Source organism: Patiria miniata, unplaced genomic scaffold, assembly GCF_015706575.1.
Source record: "Patiria miniata isolate m_02_andy unplaced genomic scaffold, ASM1570657v1 HiC_scaffold_9, whole genome shotgun sequence".
NCBI classification, from domain to species: domain Eukaryota; kingdom Metazoa; phylum Echinodermata; class Asteroidea; order Valvatida; family Asterinidae; genus Patiria; species Patiria miniata.
Window position 1 is genome coordinate 23,265,166 of NW_024037076.1, and position 26,114 is coordinate 23,291,279.

A 26,114-nucleotide genomic window follows, 5' to 3' on the forward strand; every position below is an offset into this window, starting at 1 on the left:
AAATAAATCTTTTCCAGTTGGATTGGCAAAAAAATAAAATTATTATCGCTAGTACGAGGTTACTCCTGATGACCTTTGAACTAAAATGGCAGCCTCCTAGTCAAGTTTATCAACAAACGCAACCAAAGCATCAGGCCGGGCTTAGTACACGATTCGTTTGTTTCATGAGATTTCCAAAGTATCTTTTGCACGATGGCTTCGTCTTCTAATTCCAAGGAATCGAAATCATCAAGCCGCAAGAGAAAACATCCAACAATTAATCCGTTTTTACCAAATGAAGAATCGGGAAATCTGGCGAAGAAAACAAAAACCACAGCCTCTGCTCAGTCAAGTTCAACTTTGAATAATCCACCGGGTTCATCATCAGAAACACACGTAAAGCCAAATCTGGACGATGCAGATCATGACCAACAGTTTCTTAGTGGCATCGTTGCGTATATTCTACCTGCTGGATTGGGAAAAGCACGCACTGACATCTTCAAAAAACAAATGTCAAAATTCGGCGCAGAAGTGTTGAATGTTTGGGATGAGACACATTGCACTCATTTGGTCGTTGATGAAGGGATGGATGTTGAACGCTTGAAAAGAATCATGAAGATTGAAAAGGCTCCGTCAAACACTTACGTACTGAGAGCAAGCTGGCTAAGCCTCTGTCTCTCGGAAAATGAACTTGTGCCAATTGATAATTACAAATTAAGATTTCCGGTTATTAAGAAAGAAGACCCTTCCAAAAAGTCAGATCTGTCTTCAACATCAACTCCTAGCATAAGCAGTAAATCTGGCATTGATGGATCGGATGTTAATAAGAGTGAAACTCTCGAGAAGAAACCAAATATTTCTGACATCCCATCTAGTTCCAATGCCCCGCCCATCCAAGGAACTAAATGGACTAGTCCAGTGAAAATTGCTACGTCTGACAGGGGTTATGACAGCGATGATAGTAACTACGTGCCGAGTGATGGTGATGATTATCAGGAGTCTGTGATGGTAACGACAGCATCGGATGATGCTGGCTCATCATCCAATGTATCAACACCAGCTACATCTCCTCAAAAGCTTCCAGTTAGTTGTTGGTTTTTTTTGTTTTGGAAATGGTCAGGGATGTAGTCCAGTCCATCACAAGTCCTCCAGTCCCAATTTCAATCACAACTTATTCATATGACATTATGAGCTTTGACAAAGGATTTCCTTTCTAATTGTTCATCCATTTGTTCTTGTGACTGGACTTGCGAATGGACTTGAATACATTCCTGAAAATGGTGGTTATTAGGAGGGGAAAGGTGGGGGTTAAGAGATTTTGAATAATTATTTATACAAGAATTACGAGATCAACTGAAGTGTCATAACCATTGTTGAAATCATTGTGTTGTTTTTATTCCAGAGAGGTAACTGGGTGTGTTCCAAGCCATCTACCTCACAGCAGAAAAACCTCAATGAGCACATCACTGAAAAGCTGGAGGTAAAATATTTTCTGTGTCCTTTCAATCTGGTACCAAGGATATCCTGGGCAGTTTGATGTGTACTCAAGTTATATTTGAATTCAAAGCCCAACTTTTTTTGTGTAAAGTAGACGAAACAAAGAAATTTACTTTGTATCTAATTAATGTATCCAATTAAAGTCGGGTGTTAAAGGCTTCAGGGAACTATAAATGCAGAAAGGTGAACATAATTGACAAGAAATTGAGTCATATTTTTAGTCTAGTGCTTTGGATTAAAGTCTGTATTCTTTTTAGGTTTTGATGAAGACCTACAACAACACAAAAGATCACTGGAGGGCCCAGGGATATCGTAAGGCCATCACCGCTCTGAAGCAGTACCCTAAGGAAGTCACTAGCTGGGAGGTGAGTAAAATAGTGGGTGGGCTTCAGGGTTGGGAAGGAGCCAAAGCTTTGTCAATACTTTCGCGAAACAAGTTCCAACAGAAGATGTGTCATAATTCATCAGGACACACCAAATTCTAAGGTTCATAAACATTTTTTGAAAAAAGTTCAAAGGTAACGTCAATACTTATCTTTCTACTTAACATATTTTTCTTAGATTTCCTTTTTTATCTCTTCTTTATGTAGCCCTTGCTTTGGGTGACCCTTAAATAATGTCTCGTGATGGGCAATGCTCTCTCAAAAAGAAAAACAATCAGAATAATCCTTAAGTTAATATTTGTTCAGTGCTTAAAGAAAATGTTTCTCTGTTTTCACAGCAGTATCTTTCAACAGAAAATGTTATTTCACTTTGCTTTAAGAGGATTGATTAATCATGAAAACAGAATAGAACAGTGGCGTTTTTCACATTTTGATCATTCTATGACAGTTGTAATGAAGTCAATCACAAAATCTGGTGATGAAGAATGATACGCACAGGGAGCACTTTTGACGTCAGGCCAGATGACTTGTGATTGACTTTTGATGACTAGTTTTGATTAGAATTTTGAAATTTTTTATTTATACAAAGGAAGCCAATAAAATCCCTGGCATTGGCACCCGTCTTGCAGACAAGATCAGCGAGATCTTAGAAAGCGGACATCTGAGGAAGATTGACCATGTCTGCGGAGGAGAGGACATGAAGGCTTTGGACATCTTCAATAATATCTGGGGAGTTGGACCGACGGTGGCACAGGAATGGGTCCAACTGGTAGGGTTTGTCTTGTCAAGACTCGAGCTATGGAACAGGAAGGGGAAGATTAGGAAATGTTTCAAACTTGAAATGTGACTGCTTTGAAACGTCGTTTCCTAAGGGTGCAAGCAGTGTTTGAAACTGTCACCTGCAGGAGTTTTGAGATCCCCCCCCCCCTCCTGCTTCCTACACTTTAAAAAAAAAACAAGCAGCCATCAGTGCCTCATTAATTAAGGGAGATTTTTTTGTCCTGATAATTGCTGTGAAAGAAGTGTTTTCTTTCGAAAAATTATAAATTGAATACTGTATCACCTAAATTAAAGTTTGCACTTTGTACTGCCATTAATGCAAGAAACATGACCACTTTTGATTTGCATCAAAACATCAAATTGTAACAAAACTGTGCATATTTGTGGTATCTGCTATAATTGGAATATTTTTGTTGTCTTTATCTCATTGGTAATCTCAGGGATACAGGACACTGGACGACGTCAGAGAGAAAGCCAAATTAAACAGGCAACAGAAGATTGGCTTGAAGCACTACGAGGATTTCTTGCAACGGATGCAGAGGGAGGAGGCAGGAGAAATTGAGAGAACTGTGAGTCAAGGATTTTGGATTTTGAAATTTCCAGGTTTCTGGGTCCTAGGTTTGTTTCCAACTCAAATATTCAGGTTCCTAAGACACAGGTCTTGAACATTTTGAACAAGAGAAGAACCACATCCAGATCATAATTCAGTTGATTTCAGCCATAAAGAGGAAGCAACTTTTCACCTCACTTTTTGGGGTCAACAGAGGGCAGCAACCAAGATTTGCTTCAAGATTCCTACAAAGGTTGTTGCTGCAATATAGTAACAAATATAAAATCAGTTCCTTTTCCGTTATTGATTTAATTAAGTGTCTTTTCCTTTTGTTGCTGTTACCTTGGACAACCCCACTATTGTCATTTGTCATGATTTGGTCTATCAATGTAGAAATATTATCAGGTGTACTTAAAAAGTACTATGAATAAGACAGGATCGCAAGTAACTCTTAGCTCCAGCAGCTTCCTAGACAGACTAGAATCAAATTCTATTTTCTTGCTATCCTTAGGTCCGTGAGATGGCTGAGAGCATAGATCCAGGCATGTTGGCTGTCGTTTGTGGCTCGTATCGTCGTGGTAAAACAACCTGTGGAGACGTTGATGTGCTCATTACTCACCCTGATGGGAGGTCACACCGCGGAGCGCTGGGGAAGATACTGGATGGACTCCGAGCTAAAGGTTAGACCTGGTGGTTGGTTCGTCTGTTCAGTGGGTTGGTTGTTTGATAAATTCATCTGCAGAGGCGTAATACGTCCTTCTTGCTCAATCAAATAGTGTGCATTGACCAATTAGATCAAGAATATTGGTCAAGTGACCATGGTATCTCGGTCAAAAACTCTGTTACAAGCGCTGTGAGAAATGTATCCACGCTAGAGATGGGTGGGGCTTTTGGCCGAATTCTGAATGGTCCGTTCTGGTTGGACATCAGACATTTTCAAACCATTGGCAGTGTTTGTCCAATAAAATTAAAGTTCAGTCAAATTCTGTACTGTTAAAGTATTGCGACAGTTTTTGTCGGAGCATTTTTTTGTATCTTCTTTCACCCTCATTGTCTGTTTATAAATTTGTTGGCTGGTCAGATTGTTGATTTACTAATTTGAATCGGTTTTAATATTTACTGAATGTCAAACTGTCAAAACAAAACAGGATAAAATATATGAATTCAGGCACACAATTTGTTTTGTTTTGTAAACACTCTGTAAAAATACACAAATATAAGCACTGTTTATTAACCAGCTGCGCTTATGTCACATTTTGAAGATCATAGTGTGCATGCCGTTAATGGTTGCAGATCAGTAAACAGATTGCCCTAGTCCTCAGTGATTACTATGCCCACTTCCAAAAATTAGGAAAAATACTCAAAGTCTCCAAGGTGATCGAGACACTCATCAAATTAATGCTCATTTCGTCATCTTTCATTTTCTGTTCAATTTTTTTCGGGGGGGGGGGGGGGGGTTAACCAATGACTTTTGGGAATTACATCCTAAAAGTACTCCTGAAGCCCATCGCCATTGTGAAAAAGAATGCCTATCCTCCATTGCAAAATCGAGCAATTTTAGGGCCCAATTTCATCCAAATGTCACAGAAATACAATGTTGTAGTCCTCTTAATGGCCTCCACCTTTCTTTTTTAAAAACCTTCAAGTTCATGGCCAACAAAATGCTCTAATTGCAAAAATATAGAGGGCTTGCAAATCGTGATTTGGCCGGTGTAGGCCATTTTGGGCCCATTTACTGGCCTGCACCCTTACTTTTTTTCTATCCCAATAACTAAATTGTGAAAATGCATACACACAAATACATGTTCCCCTTTTATACTATGGTGTGCTATAAATACGAGCATGTGTTAGGTAGAAATATCTTCCTTTCCCAATAGTACAATGGCACAAATGTTAGTAAAAGCTGGGAAGAATGTTTAATACATACTTGTACTAGAAACATGAAATATCATACACTCTTTCTGGCTAACATGGTGTGAAGAAAATGATAGGCAGGATTATAGATCACATGTGCAACAAGGTGGAGTAGGAAAAATGTGGCTGACGCACTTCATGCCGAATTCCGAGCACAATACGCAAACAAACGCTGTAAGTGTTTGAACATATATACGTCAGAGGACGGTCCTAAGTCTTGTATAACTAATCTATTACAAACAGATGCGTAGATTGCTTCCAAACGCATCCGGAATTGTGTTAAGTCTTGATCGCACAACTGGAATTCCAATATTATGATATTTTTTTTTCAAAAAGAATATCAAGAATGTGGGAAGAGGGGAAAAATGTTTGAATGCAACTTTCCCAAATTGAGCTTATTTTCTGTTGACAAATTCTGTTTCCTTTTTCTTGTAAGAAAATAGTGTTTTGTTAAGAAACAGTAACCCTGACTTCCATATTGGTTTAAATTTTGCCCTAAAATATATAAATTTCTTCAATAATTTCAAAAAATAAACCCCGACTCAATTTATTGCATCATACGAAGACCAGAAACTCAGATCTGTAAAGGTGTGGCCATCATTATTTCGACGCAAACCGGAGGTGTGTAAGAACACCTGTGCCCAACCTAATCAATATTATTGATTCCTGTCAATTTGTTTTAAATTACATTTTAATTTTAGAATCTACATTCAGTTCCTAGAATGAGAAGAGGTAGAGTTTGTGGCAAATAAAAAAAAAAAGAAGGAGACATTTGTGTTGGATTCTAGATGCCCTAGGACCAGATTGAGGATGTTTCATTATGGCTGGGATTTATTTCCGAAACATCAATATTCTTGATGACAATTTGTATGGCCCTTCACTCTTTACTTTGAGAAAAAAAATTGTCACAGTCTTTGAGTTGCTACATATGGCAAACCGATATGGGCCCAAATAACATCCACGTGCTTGAGACTCCAAGCAATTAAATCAGCTCTATAAAGCTTAGTCTGAATTCTGTATAGTTAAGGCAATTAATTTTATGTCGAACTGTTAAAATTCAGTTATTGAATATATCCTGAAGACATCACAGATTTCAATTGAAAAACAACTAGATGTTAGTGACAAAGGTTGAAAGCAAAGTCCTCCAAAACAAGGTTAAAATTTTGACGTTCAGATGGGCTTGGAGATATTCTTTTCAAGTTGAAATTTATTACTGCAAGAAAATCCAATCTGTGAAAAGCTCTTCAATCACGAGATAATTTGTCAGTGTCCTCCTTATATAATCTCAGATCATCTGACAAAAAAAGGAAGATTTAATGAGGTCCACAAGAGAATCATCTTCTTTGGAGATCCAATCATTTTTCCCCGGCCACTCAGTAACCCCAACTAATTATCAACAATGGCAGCTGTGACGTCAACGCCTCAAGAACAAACACAAATTAATCATGAAATAACTGTCAGGGGGTGATATTGCATTGTCGGTATTTACAGCGCCCATGAAAGTTGCTAAGACGTAATCAGGTAAGATTCATTATCCTGCTAAAAAATGTGTCCTCAGGATTCCATATCGGATGGGGAAAGGCTCATCCATTGCTATGGCAACTAAAGCATCTCGGGCAAAATGGAACAAAGTTGTTACAATTCTAGGGCACGTGTGCAGAGGAAAGTGAAACACGTTTTTAAGATCAGTGTGTAAATGCAGGACTTTTAGTTTTGAATTCTGAATGAATACTGTGTGTGTGTGGGGGGGGGGGGGGTGCCCGGACCTCATGTAACGCTAGAGGGCACTCTTTTCCCTCGTTTTTCTTATCTCTCTTTTTATTCATATTTCATTATCTCTCTTTTCATTTATACGAGGCCTACATATTTCATGTACTTCTAGCAGGTCTTCGGTAGCCCATTGTTGTATTACAAAAACATGGCAGTCATCAAATGGACCAATCAACAGCTTAGTCCACATTTCTGTTGGAAATGACGTCACAATTTCTGAAGTCGACTCGCGGCTGGCGCGCGGTGTCGCATAAAATGTGCCTGCTAGGATAAATCAGACGTTCGTTCGTGTGGCTCTAGGGCACTTGGAATTTGTAGTGGCGCGAGTTCTTATTTTTCTTTTTTATATCCCCTAGTGGTTTCTTTTAATTCGATTTATGCTCCTATTAAACTGATTAATAGTCGTGTAATACGCGTATTACGTGCACGTTTGTACAAGTACGCAAATTGGTCGAATGAACGTCAGCCCATTGGCCACGTAAATCCTCGCCTTGTTTCCAGCGTCACTGGTTACATTATCCCAATTAGCGCATCGTCAACCCGACACTGGATTTCTATCATTTCTTTCATATACAGCCCTATCAGGCAACGTATTTAATTTGCGCCAATTTCTCAAAGAGCCCGGGAACGGCCTGGCCTGGCGCGTGCGTCCCCCCGATATGAAACACGAGCCCTCGGCTTCCGTGCCGGACATTAAAAGCATTGAACTGGACCGTGGAGTTGATAGCTTTTACACCTCACATTTTGGCTTCTTGCCGAGCATAAAAGGAGGATGTAATATTAAGTGAAAGGAAGTGTGCAGGATATAGTACGTACGTATTTCCTTTTCTTTTAATATGTGAGGCGGGCTGGAGTGTGTCTTCGGGATGCAGGCTACCTCGTTGATCTTGAGTTGGGGGGGGGGCTTAATCGAAATTCCTTGAAATTTCTTCGTTATGAAATGAAGATGTAGAGGGATTTCATAACGCAATTTGAAAAGCAATTGTTTCTATTTTGTATCGCAGTGTTAATGCGCATTGACGTTTTTGAACGACTGGAACTTTGTATAAAGCATTGCATTAAGCTAACGATTCGATAACTTTTTCAAACTTTAAATTTGAAAAGTCCTCAAGCTTGTCAAAAAGTTGAGTTAGCGTCTAAAGCAATAATTATAATTAGGTTAAGGAGCAATGGCACATTCTTACAATTAGGGTCTTAGTTAATGGAGCTTTTCAGCACATACATTTTCTGAGCAAAATATTCTGTTCCGTTCCGTGAAATTTGCCTGAATTTGATACGTGAAATACAAATGCCAACTAAATATGTTATTTTCCTCGGGTGAAGACTTACCGAGATGCGAAGCCAAACACAACTAAGACGCTGAAATAATGCGGACACTGAATTAGGGGTACACGGCGCACCCCAATGACGTAGCAAAGATGCTCATCCCTTCGCCAATAGGCAGAAAGGCAAGCACACATCATAGGCTCCGAATTCGACTTAGCAAGAACTGGTTCTCAATCTATGCACTTACCATACCAAAACAGAGCCAATTAATGCTAGACTATGCGCTTACAAAGAAAGTCCGCAGCCGCTATATTGGGTTCCACGAATTTGATGCGAGTCGTAGCCTTAAAAGCTTGAGCTTTAAGCGGTCCCGTATTGACATTCTGGAGCTCGTCGGTGGGTTGAGTTTAATTGGCGAGGAAAATGTCGAGTTTACTGAAAGAGCGCGCACCGACTAAAACGTTTTGCGCTCTCGCTACAGCCATGTGTCTTCGCTTAACCTTTTAAAGTGGGGAACTGACGTAAACTAGATTCTGGAGAAAGAGGCTGCATGAGTACATTGTCAACTTCTAAGTTACAAGACGACACACATTGCAAAGTAACCGTGCACGGACAGGAAAGAGGTATCGTCAGCTATAGTGAAAGCTTTTTTCATATGAACTGGAAAAAGGTTGTTCTTGAAAACGGAGAAACTCTCGAGATTTTGAGATATGACAGAGAGACTGCGCGACAAGCTGATCGAGTGTTCGCGGTTTTTCTTGATAGTCAGGGAAATGTTGACGACTTGCTCAGCTCAAGGAGAATTTTGTTATCTTTTCCAAGCGGTATATTCTCAGAAATCAACCATTTTTAATCGTCTATTCTCCTTAAGCATTTTATCTTGTTGAAAATAATATGCAATTCTTGCTAAGAAGATAGAGGTTTTGTGAACGATACTATAAAAGGGCAAATGAGAGCAGAATTTGATAATAATTGCGTTTCAAATTTCATGAATAACTCAGAGCTATTTCCCCTTTATATAAGCTGTGTTATTATTATTAGGGACCGTTAAAGTATGAAACAAAATTGCATTCAATGCTTTCAATCTTTCTCACTTAGCTTTCAGGTATAAACTGCAAAATACATTATTGCGTCCGTAGTAAAGGGCAAAACCCAATGATAGAACGTTTGAAACGTATTCTGATATGAAAACTCATGATTGTCGAAGATAGGCCTATGCGTGTATTGCAACAGGATTTTTGATCTGTGAATATCTAGGGGAAAACCAGTCACAAAAACACGAAGTCATGTCAGGAAATAACGGCCTCAACTTGGCCGTGGTTCATGCCCTTTGTATGTTTTGACTAGTGACGCTTCCTGTGTTTAAACTGGGCCAACTCTGTATCGTTTCACCCAGCATTATTTTGTATCAAGATTTGAATCACCGTAATAACAAACAAATGACGTCAATAGAAACAGCCCTGCACCGGGATAACATTGACATTGTTGCGATATGATTGTTAGCAGCGTGTTTTCAAGGGTCAATTAGCGGGGGTTTCCGGGTCTCATGGCTGGCACATGGGTGGTTGCCAAACACGCTCCATGCTGGGTTTCCCCCTGGTGGCCCGTTTCACGTTGACCTTGATGTTTGCTTTATCTATGGGGTGACTTGTCGCTACCTTCCTGAAATGACTTTTGCCCCCAAATAAAATCTTATCTATTTGATACAAAGTTCACCATGACGTCTTGGTTTGTTTATGAAATGATTTTTGCCCCAAAATAAAATCTTAGCTATGTGGAACAACTTAACCATGGATGACTTATGGTTCATTTTTGAAATGACACTTGCCCCAAATAATATTGAAGTTGTTTTATGATAATTTAACCATAAGCATAAGACGTTTGATTTGCCTTGTATGAGCATGGATTCCTCCATGGTATGAGTTTCAAACATTTCACATGTTGAAATAATCGTGTTTCCCTAGGCGACCTAGAATGATTTGCCCTTTTCTACTCTTTTTTTTTTATAATACATTTCAATGTGATGTCCAATCCACAAACGTCATCACATTACATAAAATGTACTATACAAATTTCCACTTCGTCATGATGAGCCTGCTTTAAAAGTGAAGTCACTACACACAGATGTGGCACAAACTCGGAAAAGCGTTGCAAAATTATTACAAGGAGTTGATTTACTGTAATGGAACTTATTTTAGATAAAATATATCAATTTTCAAACAGTGACGTCAAATGAATTCAAGCATAGAGGATTGTTCTGGATGATGGAATAAATGCATCGAATCTGTCTGCCGTTTCAAAATGGCCAATATTTCACCGTATTGCGCAATGCTGTATCATATTTCCAGGGGATACGATGCGAGTAATTGAACAGAGTTTAATCATGGCGTTGATACATGCACATTTTGATCCGACTCATCGAAATGTTTTGTGTAAGAGGTCCGCGAAGAAAACGTGAATCACCAGAAAACGTAAATCCCTTAGTTTATTTCACTTTATCTATCATCTTCAAGACGTTTCTACTCGCTTGCTGACCGGCTTCCGTTTCTTATAAGAATTTAAGAACTTATAGGACAACTTGCCAAACCGGACATGTCTCTTTACACGGTATACGACAGTGTCTGAAACTTTGTAAAGGGGGCCTGAGTTGACATCCTTGTTCCCTGGGTCATGCTGGAGTATCCCGTCAACCTTGGCCGTGATTTTTGTGTTTCTTTGCACAATTATCGTCAGGTGCTTTTTCAAAGGCGAGATAATCTCAGCCCTGACAGCATCCTGTCCGTTATCTCCCTGCGCGATGCGCGAGTCCCTTTGTGTGTTTCTTCATCAGTTTTTAGTGGAGGATAAAGCAAGCCCTGGCATGAATGCAACGATACGTCATATCATTCAATAATAGTGCGTGGTGAGTCACCGACTGATGACGTCAGCCATTGACTGGTAACTGACTCTGCCCTTGATGTTGCATGCATGGTTCATGATTCAGCGCCGGGTACCCGTTATGACTGATAGCGAACGGCATGTGTGCGCGCGTGGCGTGTGTACAGTATAAAAGCCGTGCAGCACGAAAACTCGGACAGAAACACTTCAGATCATTCTCGTCAAACAAGCTCAGAAAGTTTACTTCAGCGATCACAAAAAGAGATCGTATTTTGAAAGTCAATTCAACTTGAGCGTACAAACATGATGACATCACCATTGGTAGTGATGAGAGCTACTTTGAGTTTGAGAAGCGAGCCCAGCCCCACCACCTCTCCTGCAACTCGCCGCCACGGCCGGCGCAACGCCATGCCCGACGTCACGGTCGGTATCACGGCAGACCAACTCCGCACCTTGGAAGCGACGGTACAGACGTACGTACCGGACTTCTATAACCCATCAGCGGGGGTTAGGAGAGCCGCATACGGGGCAAGTCACCGCCGAAACGCGGTGGCCAACGTAGTCGAGGGACTCACCCACGACGAGCTTCATCATCTGGCAGACATGGTCCGCACCTACCGGCCTGATATGACATCTCGTCACCACGACGACAGCGACGATGACGCATCATCAGGTGACGGTGAAGAGTCATGTTTCTACCCCAACGGCCCGTGCCCAGCCTACTACGAGCGGCGACGCAATGCTTTAGCCAACCCACTCGCCGACTTGGACTACGCAACACTCCGAAGAATCCAAAACCTCCACAACTGCAGACATACAGCCGCACACCACGACAGAATCTAAAACATCACCAGAACTGTCGTTATGGAAATACACGCATCAAGGGACTCTAAATACCTTTTCCAATTCGACCATATATAAAATGGAACAGTGCCTTTGAGTGAAAGACAGAAACTGTGTACGAACTTAACAATCATCCTGAAATCTGCAAAAGAAATCTATGGACAGCCGTCCATTAGAACTGTATTTACATCTTTTCCAACCCACCATGCACCGAGTCCCAATCACCAGCTCAGCTGTCACGTCATCAATTCAACCATGATTCAACCCTGGACTTAATCTAGAACGTCACGCGCCGCTGGAGCCTTTGTCCCGCCAAGAATGACTGACTTATTGAGCCATCAAGTTACCATGGTGATTGGTGACGTCAGCACAGTGACTTTACAGAACTCCCAAATATCCATTCTTTGCTGTTTACAAAATTTGATCAAGTTCAGACTTTTTTGTGTCGCAAAGTTGGCAAGGCTGCCAAAAGAAAAATAACAATGAGTCATATTTATTCTGATGTAAATTTGTGTCAACTTTTAACCAAATTTGGTTGTACGAAACTCAATCCTCGTGCTTGAATGGTTCATGCCTTAACTTTGCCTATCTGCTTTGTCATAAAATTTGTGTATGCATCACATTTTGCTTACAAGTTTTTCTTTGTAACATTTGTTTGTGGCACATACATTTCCTTTCAGTGTTTGTAAATTTCGAACTGAACAAGTACACAATTGCATTTATTTATTATTCTGCAAAGCTTTTCGCTTAAGTTTCTGGCTTATAATGCGTGATCATACCGAGCTTTGCGCTGAAATCATTGTGAATATTGGTACATTTCGATCAATGCTTTTCCACTATAAATATTTGATACTTCATCCTTGTTGATGTTATTTGAAATATTGCGATGTATTCAAGCTTATGGCCGGACCATAAGTTAATAATAAACTTACAGAAAACAGAAATATGTTGTTTATTTTTGTGTATTTATTGTGTATTGTAGGCCCATTTTCTTGCATCTTCACTGATGAGGGGGTGAAGATTAAGTGGAGGTGAAGTAGGGGGGGGGAGTGGACGTGGTAAACTTTGATTAGTTGGCTATTGTCATTAAGACCCTTGTGTCTTTCTTTGGAATTCGAAGGAAAGCTTACTGATTAATTCTCTATCATAAAATTCTACTCCTTATTTTATTTTTGGGAAGGGGGGGGGGGCTGAGAATTAAGCCGTTTCTTTTCTTCAGTTGAGAGATGAAAGTTTTTGTAAGATAAAACTGATTTAGTTACGAGTTTTTCCCAAATTCTTGATTTTTTTTCCAGACGTGATCCTCTTTCACCACTTTACTCCTTATATGAGTCACCAGAGACCGTTATTGAAAATATCATCCACTACAAAACCTCGTAAAACGGTTTGATGATACAAATCGAAACTCCCTCCCTCAACTAATTACTCATTCCCGCTCCCTCCAAAAGAATTCATGCACAAACACTTTAAAACCAAAAGTAAACACAAACAAGCAACGATAATGAAACCACAAGCCTTTGGGCATTAATACAAATTCGTCGGCAAAGGGCAAAACTATGTATAAAAATGTACACCAAGTTCCCACTCAAATTAAAAAGCAAGCAGCATTAATGAAATCATACAGGAAGAATGACTAGATGATTTCATTAACCCTTCATTGTTAACCATTATGTCATCATCTTCGTGACGTAACCAGAACCGCCATTTTTTTTAGTTGACAGAATTTCAACCGTCGCACAAAATCTTTTCTTGTGGTCTTGTATTCCAGCCACTGTCGCATGCAAGCGCACGTAGCTCGTAAAGATGTCAAGCGCTAGACTTTGCGTTTGTTGACCAGCACTGCACAATAGAGAGTCTTCAAGACTGACGTCTAGACTCGAAGGTAACTCACTCAAAGAAGAAGGCTTCTGTCTTCTCTTTCATGGCAGACTATCGCCGGAGGGGTGTCGACGTCTGTGGACCTATTTCTGAACCAAGATTGCCTACGTCACTAATCACATTCACAAAAACAGCCGCGGCACAGTCATGTTTTCTTTTAATTACCAATTTTCCAAAATAATTATTAACTTTGCATCTCTTAGTTTTTTTGTGACTTCTCAGTATCTTTGATAGCATTACTATGGAGCGACAAGTCTGAATTTTGTGCCGCATAAAATCGCAGACAATTACAGGGCTAGCTGTTATTTTGTTAAGCCTTTTGTTTCCGAGACTTCCTGGTTTGGTTTCCGACTCTATTGGGGTCATAGATACATGTATTGGCTTGTTTTTTAAACTTCCGTAAACACTTTTACATCCTTGAAGGATCCAGGGCATGTTTCCACTCCTGAGAAGAAGCAGAGGCTTAAACTCAACGTTTCAGTCAGTAGGACCTGACCGTCTTCAGGAGAATGCCTAAACCTTTGAGAGGGGAACATTGTATCGTTGAAAGAGGATGAGAAGCATGACACGATGCATGAGCAACTGCATCATGAAGAAAGTCCAGTGTGACTTGACGTAACTGACTTTAACATGACTTGAATTTGGTAGTATTGAATTAGATATTAAAGTTACCGAATTCATAGAACTCGGTTCATAAAAAATCGTATCCATCCTGTTTTCGCGCCAAAAGATGGAATATTTATTTGCAGGTGTTTTTTTTGAAATATCATCCCTTGTGCGTCATGTAGCTTTTAGTCTAGAAGTTCCCTTGCGCAATGAAACACCCAGGCGATTTTAAGGAGGGAGTTTCCATGTCCCATGTTTTTAAATCATGTTTATGTGAAAATGATAGTTTTGATTTCCCGCGGGAGCCATTGGTTGTATTCAGAGTCTATCAACGCGTAGTGAGTACGTGCATTGTTGACGATAACACTTATAACGACACCACTATAGAACGTTCTCGGCTGCAAAATGACGTCGAAAATTGAGTCATCAGAATAAACTCCATAAGCCGCCATTAATATTTTGTTACTGACTTGGAATTTTGTTGGTGTACGTGTATTTGCACAAATGACTTTTTTGTTCTCCTTTAAATGATTTGTTTATATGGTTTTAAAATTCCTATTCTTTTTACATATTATTTTGCTATTTTTTTTTAAAATTTTATGAACTTTTACTGTGAAATTAATAAAAAACGTATCTAAAAACAAAGGCAAATGTTACAATACTTTTTCTTCAATAAGCGATAAGAAAAAAGAAAAGTTTAATAGTTCATGATTATCAACTGTCAGTTATCATTAAAATCCTTTCGTCTAACTAAAAGTTTGAACTGATCCCACTAAACATTTTACTGAACAAAAAACCCATAAACTTCTTAACGGATGTATACCATGCATGCACCATAGCAAACTCCACAAAATATTTACCTATGAGGTTACGCACGTGTAATCTGAACAGGATTTGCACGTACTAGGACGTCCTTCACCCTTCTTCCGGTTGAACATTGAAAAGCCTGATACCTGAGCCAGGAAACCTCCGTGACATATATCTAAAGCTACCGCCAGAGCTTTGTCAAACGAAAGTCTCATGTATGCAGAATCACGATTCTCGCCCCTTACTTCGTAAGACTCGGTCAAAGCCGGATCTGGCGATACGCGGGAAATCGGAGTGTTTATCGGGAAAACTCACGATTTCGTTGATCAACTGTTGATAGCCGCAGGTTAATATTAAAAAATGATGACGTGTGGTTTGAACAAAATAACGAACACAGCCAGGGACATGTTAAGATGAAAATTGATGTGACGTCATGATGACGTCAACAGGTGTCAAGTTACATCACATTAAAGGTGCATATTTTGAAGCCCTATATCTACACAACTACAGGTTCAACTGGGTTGATACTTGGTATAAACATAGACTAGACATGAACATGTTATAGATGAAAACTGATAAGACGTCATGAAACTTCATAGGGTGTCATTGTTATAGTGAGGATTGGATATAGGAGCTAATGCAAGCCCAAGACAATAAACGAGGGCGCTCTTTTTGGGAAACCGCCATCTTGGATCTAAAGTGAGGCTAAACTTGCAAAAGAAAGACCCCTCCGCGTCGTTACTATGTTGGTTGCTAAGCTATTTACCATAAGAGTGGTTGAAACTTGCCAGTCAAACCGCACAAAGTGCCCATGGTCGGTTTTAACTTGGCGAATAGGTTCTTTTATCGCCTTCAGATTCTAGTGACCCTGGTTCGAACCCCTTTAGATGCATCGTGTACATTGATGGCCTGCGTGTATTGCCTGAATTTCTCAAATCTCGTTAATACGACATTTACTAAGCCTGCGCGACATTCAAGTACCCCAGATAGAGGAAACCTAAGAGAAACCATGCACGAACCATGCAAACATCACAAACACAAGGTTCAAGTCTGACCGGATATCGGATGATCGAACGGTATTCGCAAGCCACTTACGTATATCCGAACAATGACAATAACAGATGTTATTTATTGTTCTACGGAATGATGTACAAGTATATACAACCGACGTTCACAGTGGTTACGCTTTTGTTATGATTCGAGAGAGTGTGAAATTATCTCATACCACATGTGACAAAACGTCAAAAGAAATTCTTCATTATACCTAACAAAAATAATAAAATAAATCATCCACATATGATTTTTGTAACAAAATCTATAAATACTTTAAAACACCTATAGTCTTCTAATTTTCTATAGTCCAATAACGGGAGTATTTTAGAGTGTAGTTGTTTGTTCATTTTCTGCATAGTTAGTTTGTTGTTTCACCTGTTTTTGTTTGTTTGTTTGTAGGTTTTATCACCGATGACCTAGTGAGACAGGGAGATGACGAAGAGGAGCAGAAGAAATACATGGGCGTCTGCAAACTCCCGGGAGAAAATCACAAGGTCTTAAGACTTAAAAATAGTTCATGCTTCATGCCAAGGCGAATGCGACGCTAATTGGACGTTACGAAACATCCGCTGTTAATTGTTAAACTCTTTGTGAATTCGCGGCCGGAATTCTTGCCGTGACGTCGCAATTTTGCATTCGCATTCAACCCACCTTTAAACTGGCCTTTACCCATTAATCTAAGACGTTATAGATTTTTGTTTTTCGGATTTGCAGTGCAAAGTCATTTTCTCTTTTCAGTGCACTTGGTTGAAATGAACTAATTTGCTGAAAGAAAAATCATTTTTTAGAAGGAGAGGATTTTTCCTTTATCATGATTTCTGTGTCAAATGAACATCATTTAAACCTTTTTTTTTTTTTTTTTAAGAAATAACGATGAGCACAAGGATGTCAACATCGATGGCACATTAAACCTAAACCAAGGAAGATACAAAATTAATCAGTTTGAGAGATATTTTCAAGTCCGTTCATATCAACTTTTCATTATATTTCTTTTGTGCACAGTACCGACGTCTGGATATCATTGTAGCTCCTTACAGTCAGTACTACTGCGCCCTCATGCACTTCACTGGCTCCGGTCATTTCAACCGATCCATCCGACTACTGGCCAAGAAAAAGGTTTGTAAACCTAACTTCCTTGAGAAAAACTTTCCATCATTTCAGACATTCCTTTTTGTCCCATATGCTGCGAAGTAGTCCGAGATACTTAACGAGATAATGCTTTAGTTCTAAGGCTTATCGGCTTCTGTTTGGATTGGATAAGCTCTAACACAAAGGTTAACCTTAAAATGGACTTTATTCATCCTATTTTATTTTGCATTAATAACTTTATAGACTATTGAACTGACTTGAATGAAACAAAGTTTTTATAAATTTACTTTCACTTTAATGCAAGAAAAACCTCACTGACCGATTTTATTTCCCGGCCTTGGTTTCCTCCTGATCCAGGGGATGTCGCTCTCTGAGCATGCGCTGCGGACTGGCGTCATCAGGCACGGTCAGGTCAAAGTTCACGAGGGCACGCCCCTTCCGGTCACGTGTGAGGAGGACATATTCAGACATCTTGGTTTGGAGTACAGAGAGCCCGAGGAGAGAGACTACTGAAATAAAAAATGAGTTTTTAAACTCGCAGTTGCTATTTTTTTCTAAAGTAAATCGGTGTTCTTTTGCTTATCTAGCTGCTGACTTTTGAAATTTAATTTTGGTGTCAGTTAATTTTATGTTTTACAAAAATGAATGAAACGTTTTTAATGTCCTATCTTGCAAAATGAATTAACTAATGTCGAATACTTTTTAGTGTAAAAAAAGAATGAACTATTGAAAGTAATATCAGCACATTATTAACATTAGTTTAATTACATGCAATGTTGGTAGCTCGTCCTAATGTGCAGGGCCAAGATTGAAAAATTGTAATTGATGTTCAAAGTGATACAATCGAGTAAGTATGATGTAAAAAAAAATCCGACGTGTTGTTTTTTTGTAGTTTATGTCTTTTTTTTTGTAGTTTATGTCGTGTCCTTCTTGTACCCCAAACCTGTTTTTAAAAGGTTGTCATTTTGTGTCTCTTTAACGTTTGACTGAAGTACAGACTGAAATGTGAAAATTTAATGTGATATTGATTTTTTTTAATCGGAACTTCTTATTCTATGGTTGTCTTATTCCGGCCAACATGGAAGAGTGGACTTGGACTTGTAAAAACCGTTCCCGTAACTTTTGAAGTGCGCCACCATGTGGCAACTGTTGGTGAATTAATGCCAAACCAGCTGGCAGAACTAGAAACTATTCAACTCATAAAAAAATTGTATTATATTTTTGTTTGTATAGTCTCCTACAAGGGAGCAGTCAGGCAGAAATTCTGGTTGGAATTGCACCACCGATCGTCGGTTGTGTTTGGTTGGCAAAGGTCCCAGTTTTTATGAATGAGCCGAGGTTATTGTGATGAAATATCAGAGGTTAACTCGGTCTGGAAAGGATGAATCACCACATTGACTATATTTGCAAAGGCTTCAGACAACTCGGGTTCATATCAGACACTATCATTGTGAATTTATAAAATGAATTTTAGGAATTTCCTGTACCAAGAAATAATTGCCTTAGCACCAATAAAATATTTATTTTCCAAAACAGTAAGTGATTATTAGGGAAATGCTAATATTTATCAAGAGCCATGTACATGTATTATAGGAATATATGATGTTTAAATTTATCAATTTTATTATTGCATGTACCCTAATTTTTTATTAACTACTTTTTTTTAATTGAATAAAACGAAGCAAAACAAACATAAGTTGTGTTATCATTGATGAAGTGAATTCTGTTTTTAAAGTGAAGTCAGTTTGGTTTGAGTTAATGATTATGATGTGAGGTCGTCATGTGATAGTGATGATGATGTCCAAGATGAAATGATGTGGTGCAGGATGGTGATCATACTAAAATTCTGATGAGGAAAAACATATCCTGCTAAGTAAGCTAAAATGAGCTGAACACGAACCATTTGAATAAAACTAGGCTTTCAAACACGAATTAAAAAAACAGGCTTTTGAAAGCTTTTCGCATGATGAAATGTGGGTGTTGCCCGAAACTATTCGATCAATGAAGCCTGGTTACTAATGAGTACCGAGGCCGTTTGCCTGCTGCGTACGTGTTGTTGAGCGATGCATGAAAAGCATGATCATTCATTCATGTCAAAATCATATCGCTGGTGTACGTTATGACTACTATTCAAAAACCAGACTATGGCGCAACGGGGTACCAGCAACTCTTCAGAAATGGAAGACGAGTGAACACTATGCCATCCTCCGCAGACAATCTCGAAGAATTTCACCGCAAATGAATATAGACTGGACTTTCAAATCATCTTAAACGGCTCGATGATGTTAGTTGGATGTAGGGGGAGGTGTAAAGTGTCTTTCATGAGCCATGTCTAGCGGCAGAGGACAGAAGTATGAATATACGGTGGCGTCTGGAACGTACAGCTTGGTCAAGAAGATCGGCAGTGGATCGTTTGGCGATATTTATCTCGGTGTCGATTTGACAACTGGGGAGGTAATGTTATTTTACAGGAGTGAAATTAATTAGATCAATCATAGAAATATCCGCACTTGGTTGCTGATTGTAGGATTTCAGGTGTAACTTCATTTTCCTGTTTTCTCGGCTTTTGGACGTTGGTTGGTTGGACGTTTGTTGGCATGCCCCACCCACCCATCAATGACATGTTCAATTGTTTGGCACCACTCCCTGCCTCACCCCCCCCCCCCCCCCTTGCCCCCCCCCCCCCCCCCCCCCCCCACCCCCACCCCACCCCACACCAACACACCCTGGGCCCCCTTTTCCCCTCCAACCACATCTGTCTTGTTTGTGATTTATTTGTTGGTTGCTAAATTAAGGCCTTTTGTTGACAGTGACTCATGAATGATGAACCAATTAAAGTAGGGCTAGTGAAAATATGGAGGTTGGAGGAGGTGACCGACAAGAATGAGAGGATGATGTTCAGTGGGGAGGGGGGGGGGGGGAGTGGATAGTGGACAAAGAGTGACATATAAATCTCCCATGGTGCTAGCCATGGTCTGTTTATCAATTCTCCAAATTGTTTACATTCATTCAAAATGTTCAAATTCATTCTAATTAATTGCATTGCTTGTGTACAGGAAGTGGCTGTGAAGCTTGAGCCCAAGAATGCCAGGCATCCACAGTTGCTGTATGAGAGCAAACTCTACAAGATACTACAAGGAGGTGCAGGCATTCCTAGAATAAGGTGATGATAACCAGAATCTGCATGTAAGGGATGGGGTGGGGTGGGTGGGGAAGGGGTGTGGAGTGAGTGAGGTGTTGATTGGTTGGGGGGCGGGGGTGAAGGGATGGATGGGTAGATGGCTGGGGATGGGTAAGGAGATGGATGAGGGTGGGTGGGAGATGGGTTTTGAGATGGGCGGGGAGATTTGGGGCATTGGTGGTTGATAGTAGAGGGGATGGGCGAATTGGTGTGGGTTGGGGGTGGGGACATGGGCGTCGCAAGGCCCCTCTTGGACAAGCAAAAAAAAAAAAAAAAAAAGAGAGAGAGAGAAAAAAAGAAAGAGGCGCGAAGTCATATAGTTGTTAATTTAATGGGTGGGGGGCAAATGTCCCTGCCCACCCTCGAAAAAATGATAAATCCAGAAAATGCTGGAAATTATAGGGATTTGGGAGGAAAATATGTGCTTTGCCCCCCCCCCCCCCCCCTAGAAAAAATCCTGGCGACGCCCATGGGTGGGGACGGGTAGGGGGATGGGTGGGGTACATTCGGGGCATCAGTGAAGAGTGGGTGGGTTGGATGAGGGATGGATGCATTATTGGGGGGGGGGGGGAGTGGGCTGGGGTTGGTTAAGGGAAAGGTTGGGGATAGGTATATAGTGTGGGTGAGGGACGGATAGGGGTTGGTTGGGATGGATTTGTGATTAGTTGGAGGATAGTCAGGAAGACTGTTGGATCGGTTTGGGGTTGGGTTTGGCTCAGGATGCCGGGTAGGGAAAGTAGGCTCAGTAGGTGAACCTGTTTCGAGTGTCAACACGTGATTTGACTTCTATTTTGGTTTATAAATCTAGATGGTATGGTCAGGAGAAGGCTTACAATGTTCTTGTCATGGAACTCCTGGGTCCCAGCATCGAGGATCTCTTCATGTTCTGCAGTCGGAGATTCACAATGAAGACTGTTCTCATGCTAGCTGACCAGGTCAGTTATTGAATTAAGGAGTCAACAATTTGCATAAGTAATAAGACTTTGAATGGCTTTCACTTCTCATGTGTGAGTTTTATACGTGTGAGTTTTATACCAAAACTGTCATTTTTTCCCCACCATATCTTTTCAGACAATCAGTCGAATAGAGTATGTTCATAACAGGAACTTCATCCACCGTGATATCAAACCGGACAATTTCTTAATGGGCATCGGGAAACGTTGCAATCAGGTAAGTGGAGTGGTAAATTCAGGCTATCGAAAAACCAAGCTTAGTAAACCAACGTCCATCCTTATTTTGAGATAACTTTTTGGAAGACTGTTATAATTGTCTCAATCATTCGTTGGCTCTACAGGTGTTTCTGATAGATTTTGGTCTTGCCAAGAAGTACCGCGACAGTAAAACGCGACAGCATATCCCGTACAGGGAGCATAAGAATCTCACAGGGACAGCCAGATACGCCAGCATCAATGCCCATCTAGGAATCGAGCAGAGGTAATCAAGAAATGCACAGATTTAACCCTCAACTTCCAAGATCTTTCAAATTCCACTTGGTGGTTTAAAAGGACATTACTGGGTGGGATTATTAATGTTCTTGAATGATCTCACCTTAACCCATTGGCAACTGTATTACATTGTATTACTTTGTATTACCTTGTATTACATTGTATTACATTTACTCATTGATGAAACCACTAAGTGCTCCGACGGTTTCAGGTGCTACAGTGACTAATAAGTATTGGGTTAAGTGGTAGGGTTATTCATCCAAAAGTTGGTTTGGAAAAGGCCCGTTTCCAGGACACTTGGAGCACATTAAGCTTTCATTTGATCAAACACAGACCTGAAGAACAGGTATAGATGTGCTCTGGTCCCTCAATAATTCTGATCAGTGTGACTCAATGAAATCTGTATTGCCAAACTGTCATCTCCCTAGTAATAAGACTTACAATACTCAGTGGATTTGTGACAGGGCCCATAGGTAAACCTCAAATGACAATCTTTAAGATGGATGAAGAATCAGTGAGAGGTGTGTTGCAACACAATTTTTGGTAAGACAGTGACATTTGATATATGTTGTATTAACAAACATCTTGCCGTTTTTTTCTCTCTTACCTTAAGTCGTCGCGATGATCTGGAGTCATTAGGCTACGTCTTGATGTATCTGAATCGGGCTCAGCTTCCTTGGCAGGGTCTTCACGCTGTCACCAAGAAACAGAAATATGAGAAGATCAGTGAGAAGAAGCTAGCAACACCTCCAGAGGTCTTGTGTCAGGTGAGACGTGCCCAGAGCCTCTTAAACCCCCACCCAATCCCAAACACCCTTGTGGAGACCCACGAACCCTCACACCTATCCTTAAACCTATCTTTGTACCTCATCCTTCACCACAATCAACAGTGTCATAATTGAGTCCATCACAAGTCCATTCTCAGGTAACTGGGGAAAAACAACAGCAAAGGCCCGCCTTTTTCACAGGTCATTGTAATAGCCTGTGAGTTAATAACTGGATGATTTGTGATGGACTTGTGATGATTGAAGAACAACTTATGAAAACGAAATCAAGTCTACTATCAAGCCAGAGGTCAAGTCCAGATTGGAATGAACCTATTTTTGCAGTCTTGTCCAAGTGGACTTATTCAGTCCGTTCTTTTGCTGTGTCTGTCTGGGTCTCAGACTAGTCTATGATATGCGAGTAGATTCGGCGATTAATTATGCAAAACGACCGCGTCTTGACCTCAAGATTCTGACCATTCAGCAGGGGCCTTCTATCAGGTCTTCCGTAACCCATTGTTGTATTACAAAAACATGTCAGCCAAATTGACCAACCAACAGCTTAGTCCACATTTCTGATCAAAATGATGTCACAATTTTCTAAAGTCGACTCCGATTGGCTGCTCAGATATATCAGACATTGGTTACAGAGAGGGCTCCGTTGTCCAACGGGTGATACTCGGACTAGTCTCAGATCTGGAATTTGTAAAATCACATTTTTTCTTCACTTTTTCGGTCTGACAGGGCTTTCCAGAAGAGTTTTCACACTACCTACGCTACTGTCGAGATCTGGGCTTTGATGAAGCGCCGAATTACATGTTCCTACGGCAGCTGTTTCGTGTTCTGTTCCGTAAACTGAACCACCAGTACGACTGTACGTTTGACTGGACCATGCTGAAGCAGAGAATGGTTCATAACCCACTCAGCGGCCTACCAATGTCGCCCTCGCCTGACGGAGCCAGGCAACTGGAGGCCAGGAACTATGTCAAACACTGAAGGACTGGGCAAGTCTACTGCTTAAACTTTAACATAGCAGTGTCACCCATTCGCACCAACTACAGCCAAACTGACCAACAAATTCAACTGTGTGAGGATGAAAACTGAACTTTAGGAGACTATGGACAACTCTATGGTCCTTATGTAACCTTTGACACACGTCCGCATACATTATCTGATCCTTTGTTCAGCTGAATAGACCGACCCATTAAGCCCCGCCTCCTGATGATTCGACCAATCACAGCTGTGATTGCTTGACCAAATGTCTAATGAAACTCCCACATGCGTGTACTTGCATGACCTGCGTGGCAGGAACAATTAGTGTGTCATTTCAGAAGTGCAGGTGTTGTTACCCATGAGTGCAGTGGGTTGGGCTTAATGTAATGGTCTATTGACCTCTGACATGATGGTATGGCCAGCCAATTGTAACAAAATTGTCTGAGGTAACAAATCAAAATTACTCATGAATGGTACAAAGTTAACATTGCATTGTCTCTTTGAAACATAACTAGATCATAACACAGTTGGGTTGACTTGTCAAAAACCCAAATTCTATTTTAAAACCATGATATTTATCTAACAGTAACTGTTGCTAAATACATTGGGAATATGCTAAACAGAAAAAAAAGCATGCTGTATATAAATGCATGGACTGTAATACACAGTATAAACTATTTATAACTATTTAATTATGCAAAACAAGACTGTTTTGACCTCGAGATTCTGACCATTCAGCGGGCGCCTTGTATATCATGTCTTTGGTTACCGGTTGTGATACACATCTATAAATAAAACCTAGACACGACATGTATTATACTTTTACGTTGTGAATTGAGCCTAAATAGGCTGCGTCACATGGCCTGTATGTAATGATACATTACGCGATGCGCGAACATCCTGTGGCTTCGAATGATCATCACATTTTAAATAACAAGCGTAATGCGAATGCCCTCTTGCACGTCACGTCACGCCCACGATGAGCGTTTGCGTAATCTATACGCGCAGTATTTTGCTAACAGTTTTGAGAGGAAATGTCGGGTCTAGGTTTTATTAGATCTCTATGCCCGTTGTTCATGTTGTATTACAAAAACATTGCATCCAAATTGACCAATCAATAGACCACGATTTTGTAAAGCCAACTCCGATTGGCTGGCGATCGTGTTCGGATAAATTTGCATGCTTTGATATATTAGACATTGCTCCGTTGGACAACAGGTGATACCCAGAGTAACCCTAGACTTGCATGCAGAGGTTCTAAGACAATTGAAAACTAAACTGGTTTGAAATTAACAGTTGATAGTCTTTACCGAATGACAAACCTGTTACTGAACTGTTTTGATTCAAATGGAGTTTAGAAAGCTAAGAAGAGGTAAAAAAGACACATTGTTGATTTAAAGATAAAGACTTTTCCTGGGAATTGAGTAAAAAAAGTAGTGCTTTCACTTTTAAAGTAAACTGTCTTTCGATTGATGCTCCAGTTTAATGATTGCTAATTAGTAGCACTGATGTAATGTGTACTTCAACTGATTTGGATTTCTAATATAGACAGAACAGGTGAAATGCCATGTAGGCTTGCTAGCAAGGAGCCTATGTAATAGGCTAGTTTGATTTGTATATATGTAAAACAACCTGTTCAGAAATGTAAATACTGTAAACAAATATTTTATATTTTTTATGAAGAGCTGATTTGGAGCATTACAAATCATTGTAGTGATGTGATTGATTATGATTGGCAATACTTAATGTTTGGTATGGTTGTGGACTCGAAGTAGAGTCCAGAATCATGTTGGAATGAGAATTAATTGTTTAGATTTGGTGTATGGGCAATCGACAAAATTTGGAATCAAACTTTTGATGGCTGGTCGTTTTAACTATTAACACAGAGGATCTTCATAGTAATCTGATAAGTATAAGTATGGTGTTAGAAATATAAAAAAAGAATATCATTTTAAGAAAGGTCTATAAAAGAACAACCTTAAGATCAATCCAGCTTTATTCAATTTTCTTCTAATTTGAACCTTTGTAATATCTATAACTTGGTTTCATATCAAATCTCTCTAAAATAGAAAAGAACACTTAAGTGAAGACTTTTCCTTCTAGTCTTTTCCTTCTGCGTGCTAAGACTTGTTCTCGTGTTTAATTTTGAGAGCTGTTGCTAACTTGAGTGGAATTAAAAAAACTGATGAAAATGAACAATTTGTGAGTCTTTTTGTCTTGAGTGCATATTTTGCTTTACTGCGTACATTTGCCAAAAAAAATAAAATTGTGTAAGTACAAAAGAAAATGTGCGGAGTTTGAGACATGATCAGAGGATTTGGAGCAGACCTAAGGAGATTGTAAGCGGGTGAAAGAAGGAATGGGAAATTGAAGGGAAATTGAAGGGAAAAAGGGCGGGGTACTTGTGTAACTATTAATTGTTGTGGTCTCACAAGAGGG

General features: G+C 40.0%; 2 protein-coding genes across 2 annotated transcripts; both read left to right on the forward strand.

The window, feature by feature from the left end:
• The first annotated feature begins 86 nt into the window (after positions 1-86).
• LOC119720714 (DNA polymerase lambda-like) lies at positions 87-18,963 on the forward strand. Its single transcript, XM_038190525.1, has 9 exons — positions 87-1,062; positions 1,382-1,459; positions 1,734-1,841; positions 2,449-2,628; positions 3,080-3,208; positions 3,701-3,869; positions 16,603-16,697; positions 17,206-17,319; positions 17,650-18,963. Exons 1-9 carry the CDS (start codon positions 193-195, stop codon positions 17,803-17,805), a joined length of 1,899 nt encoding a protein of 632 aa, XP_038046453.1. The 5' UTR covers positions 87-192; the 3' UTR covers positions 17,806-18,963.
• Positions 18,964-19,436: 473 nt separating this feature from the next.
• Positions 19,437-25,871, forward strand: LOC119720716 (casein kinase I-like). The gene is made up of 7 exons (XM_038190527.1): positions 19,437-19,746; positions 20,349-20,455; positions 21,282-21,408; positions 21,545-21,643; positions 21,768-21,907; positions 22,532-22,685; positions 23,427-25,871. Exons 1-7 carry the CDS (start codon positions 19,621-19,623, stop codon positions 23,676-23,678), a joined length of 1,005 nt encoding a protein of 334 aa, XP_038046455.1. The 5' UTR covers positions 19,437-19,620; the 3' UTR covers positions 23,679-25,871.
• Positions 25,872-26,114: the final 243 nt, after the last annotated feature.

What these genes read in the sequence shown, in the direction of transcription:
- LOC119720714 (XM_038190525.1), top strand. Translation starts at nt 193, where the DNA reads ATGGCTTCGTCTTCTAATTCCAAGGAATCGAAATCATCAAGCCGCAAG. An exon ending in CATCTCCTCAAAAGCTTCCA is followed by an intron (nt 1,063 to 1,381) that starts GTTAGTTGTTGG and finishes TTTTTATTCCAG; the next exon opens with AGAGGTAACTGGGTGTGTTC. An exon ending in AGGAAGTCACTAGCTGGGAG is followed by an intron (nt 1,842 to 2,448) that starts GTGAGTAAAATA and finishes ATTTATACAAAG; the next exon opens with GAAGCCAATAAAATCCCTGG.
- LOC119720716 (XM_038190527.1), top strand. Translation starts at nt 19,621, where the DNA reads ATGTCTAGCGGCAGAGGACAGAAGTATGAATATACGGTGGCGTCTGGA. An exon ending in TTCTCATGCTAGCTGACCAG is followed by an intron (nt 21,409 to 21,544) that starts GTCAGTTATTGA and finishes ATATCTTTTCAG; the next exon opens with ACAATCAGTCGAATAGAGTA. An exon ending in CATCTAGGAATCGAGCAGAG is followed by an intron (nt 21,908 to 22,531) that starts GTAATCAAGAAA and finishes TCTTACCTTAAG; the next exon opens with TCGTCGCGATGATCTGGAGT.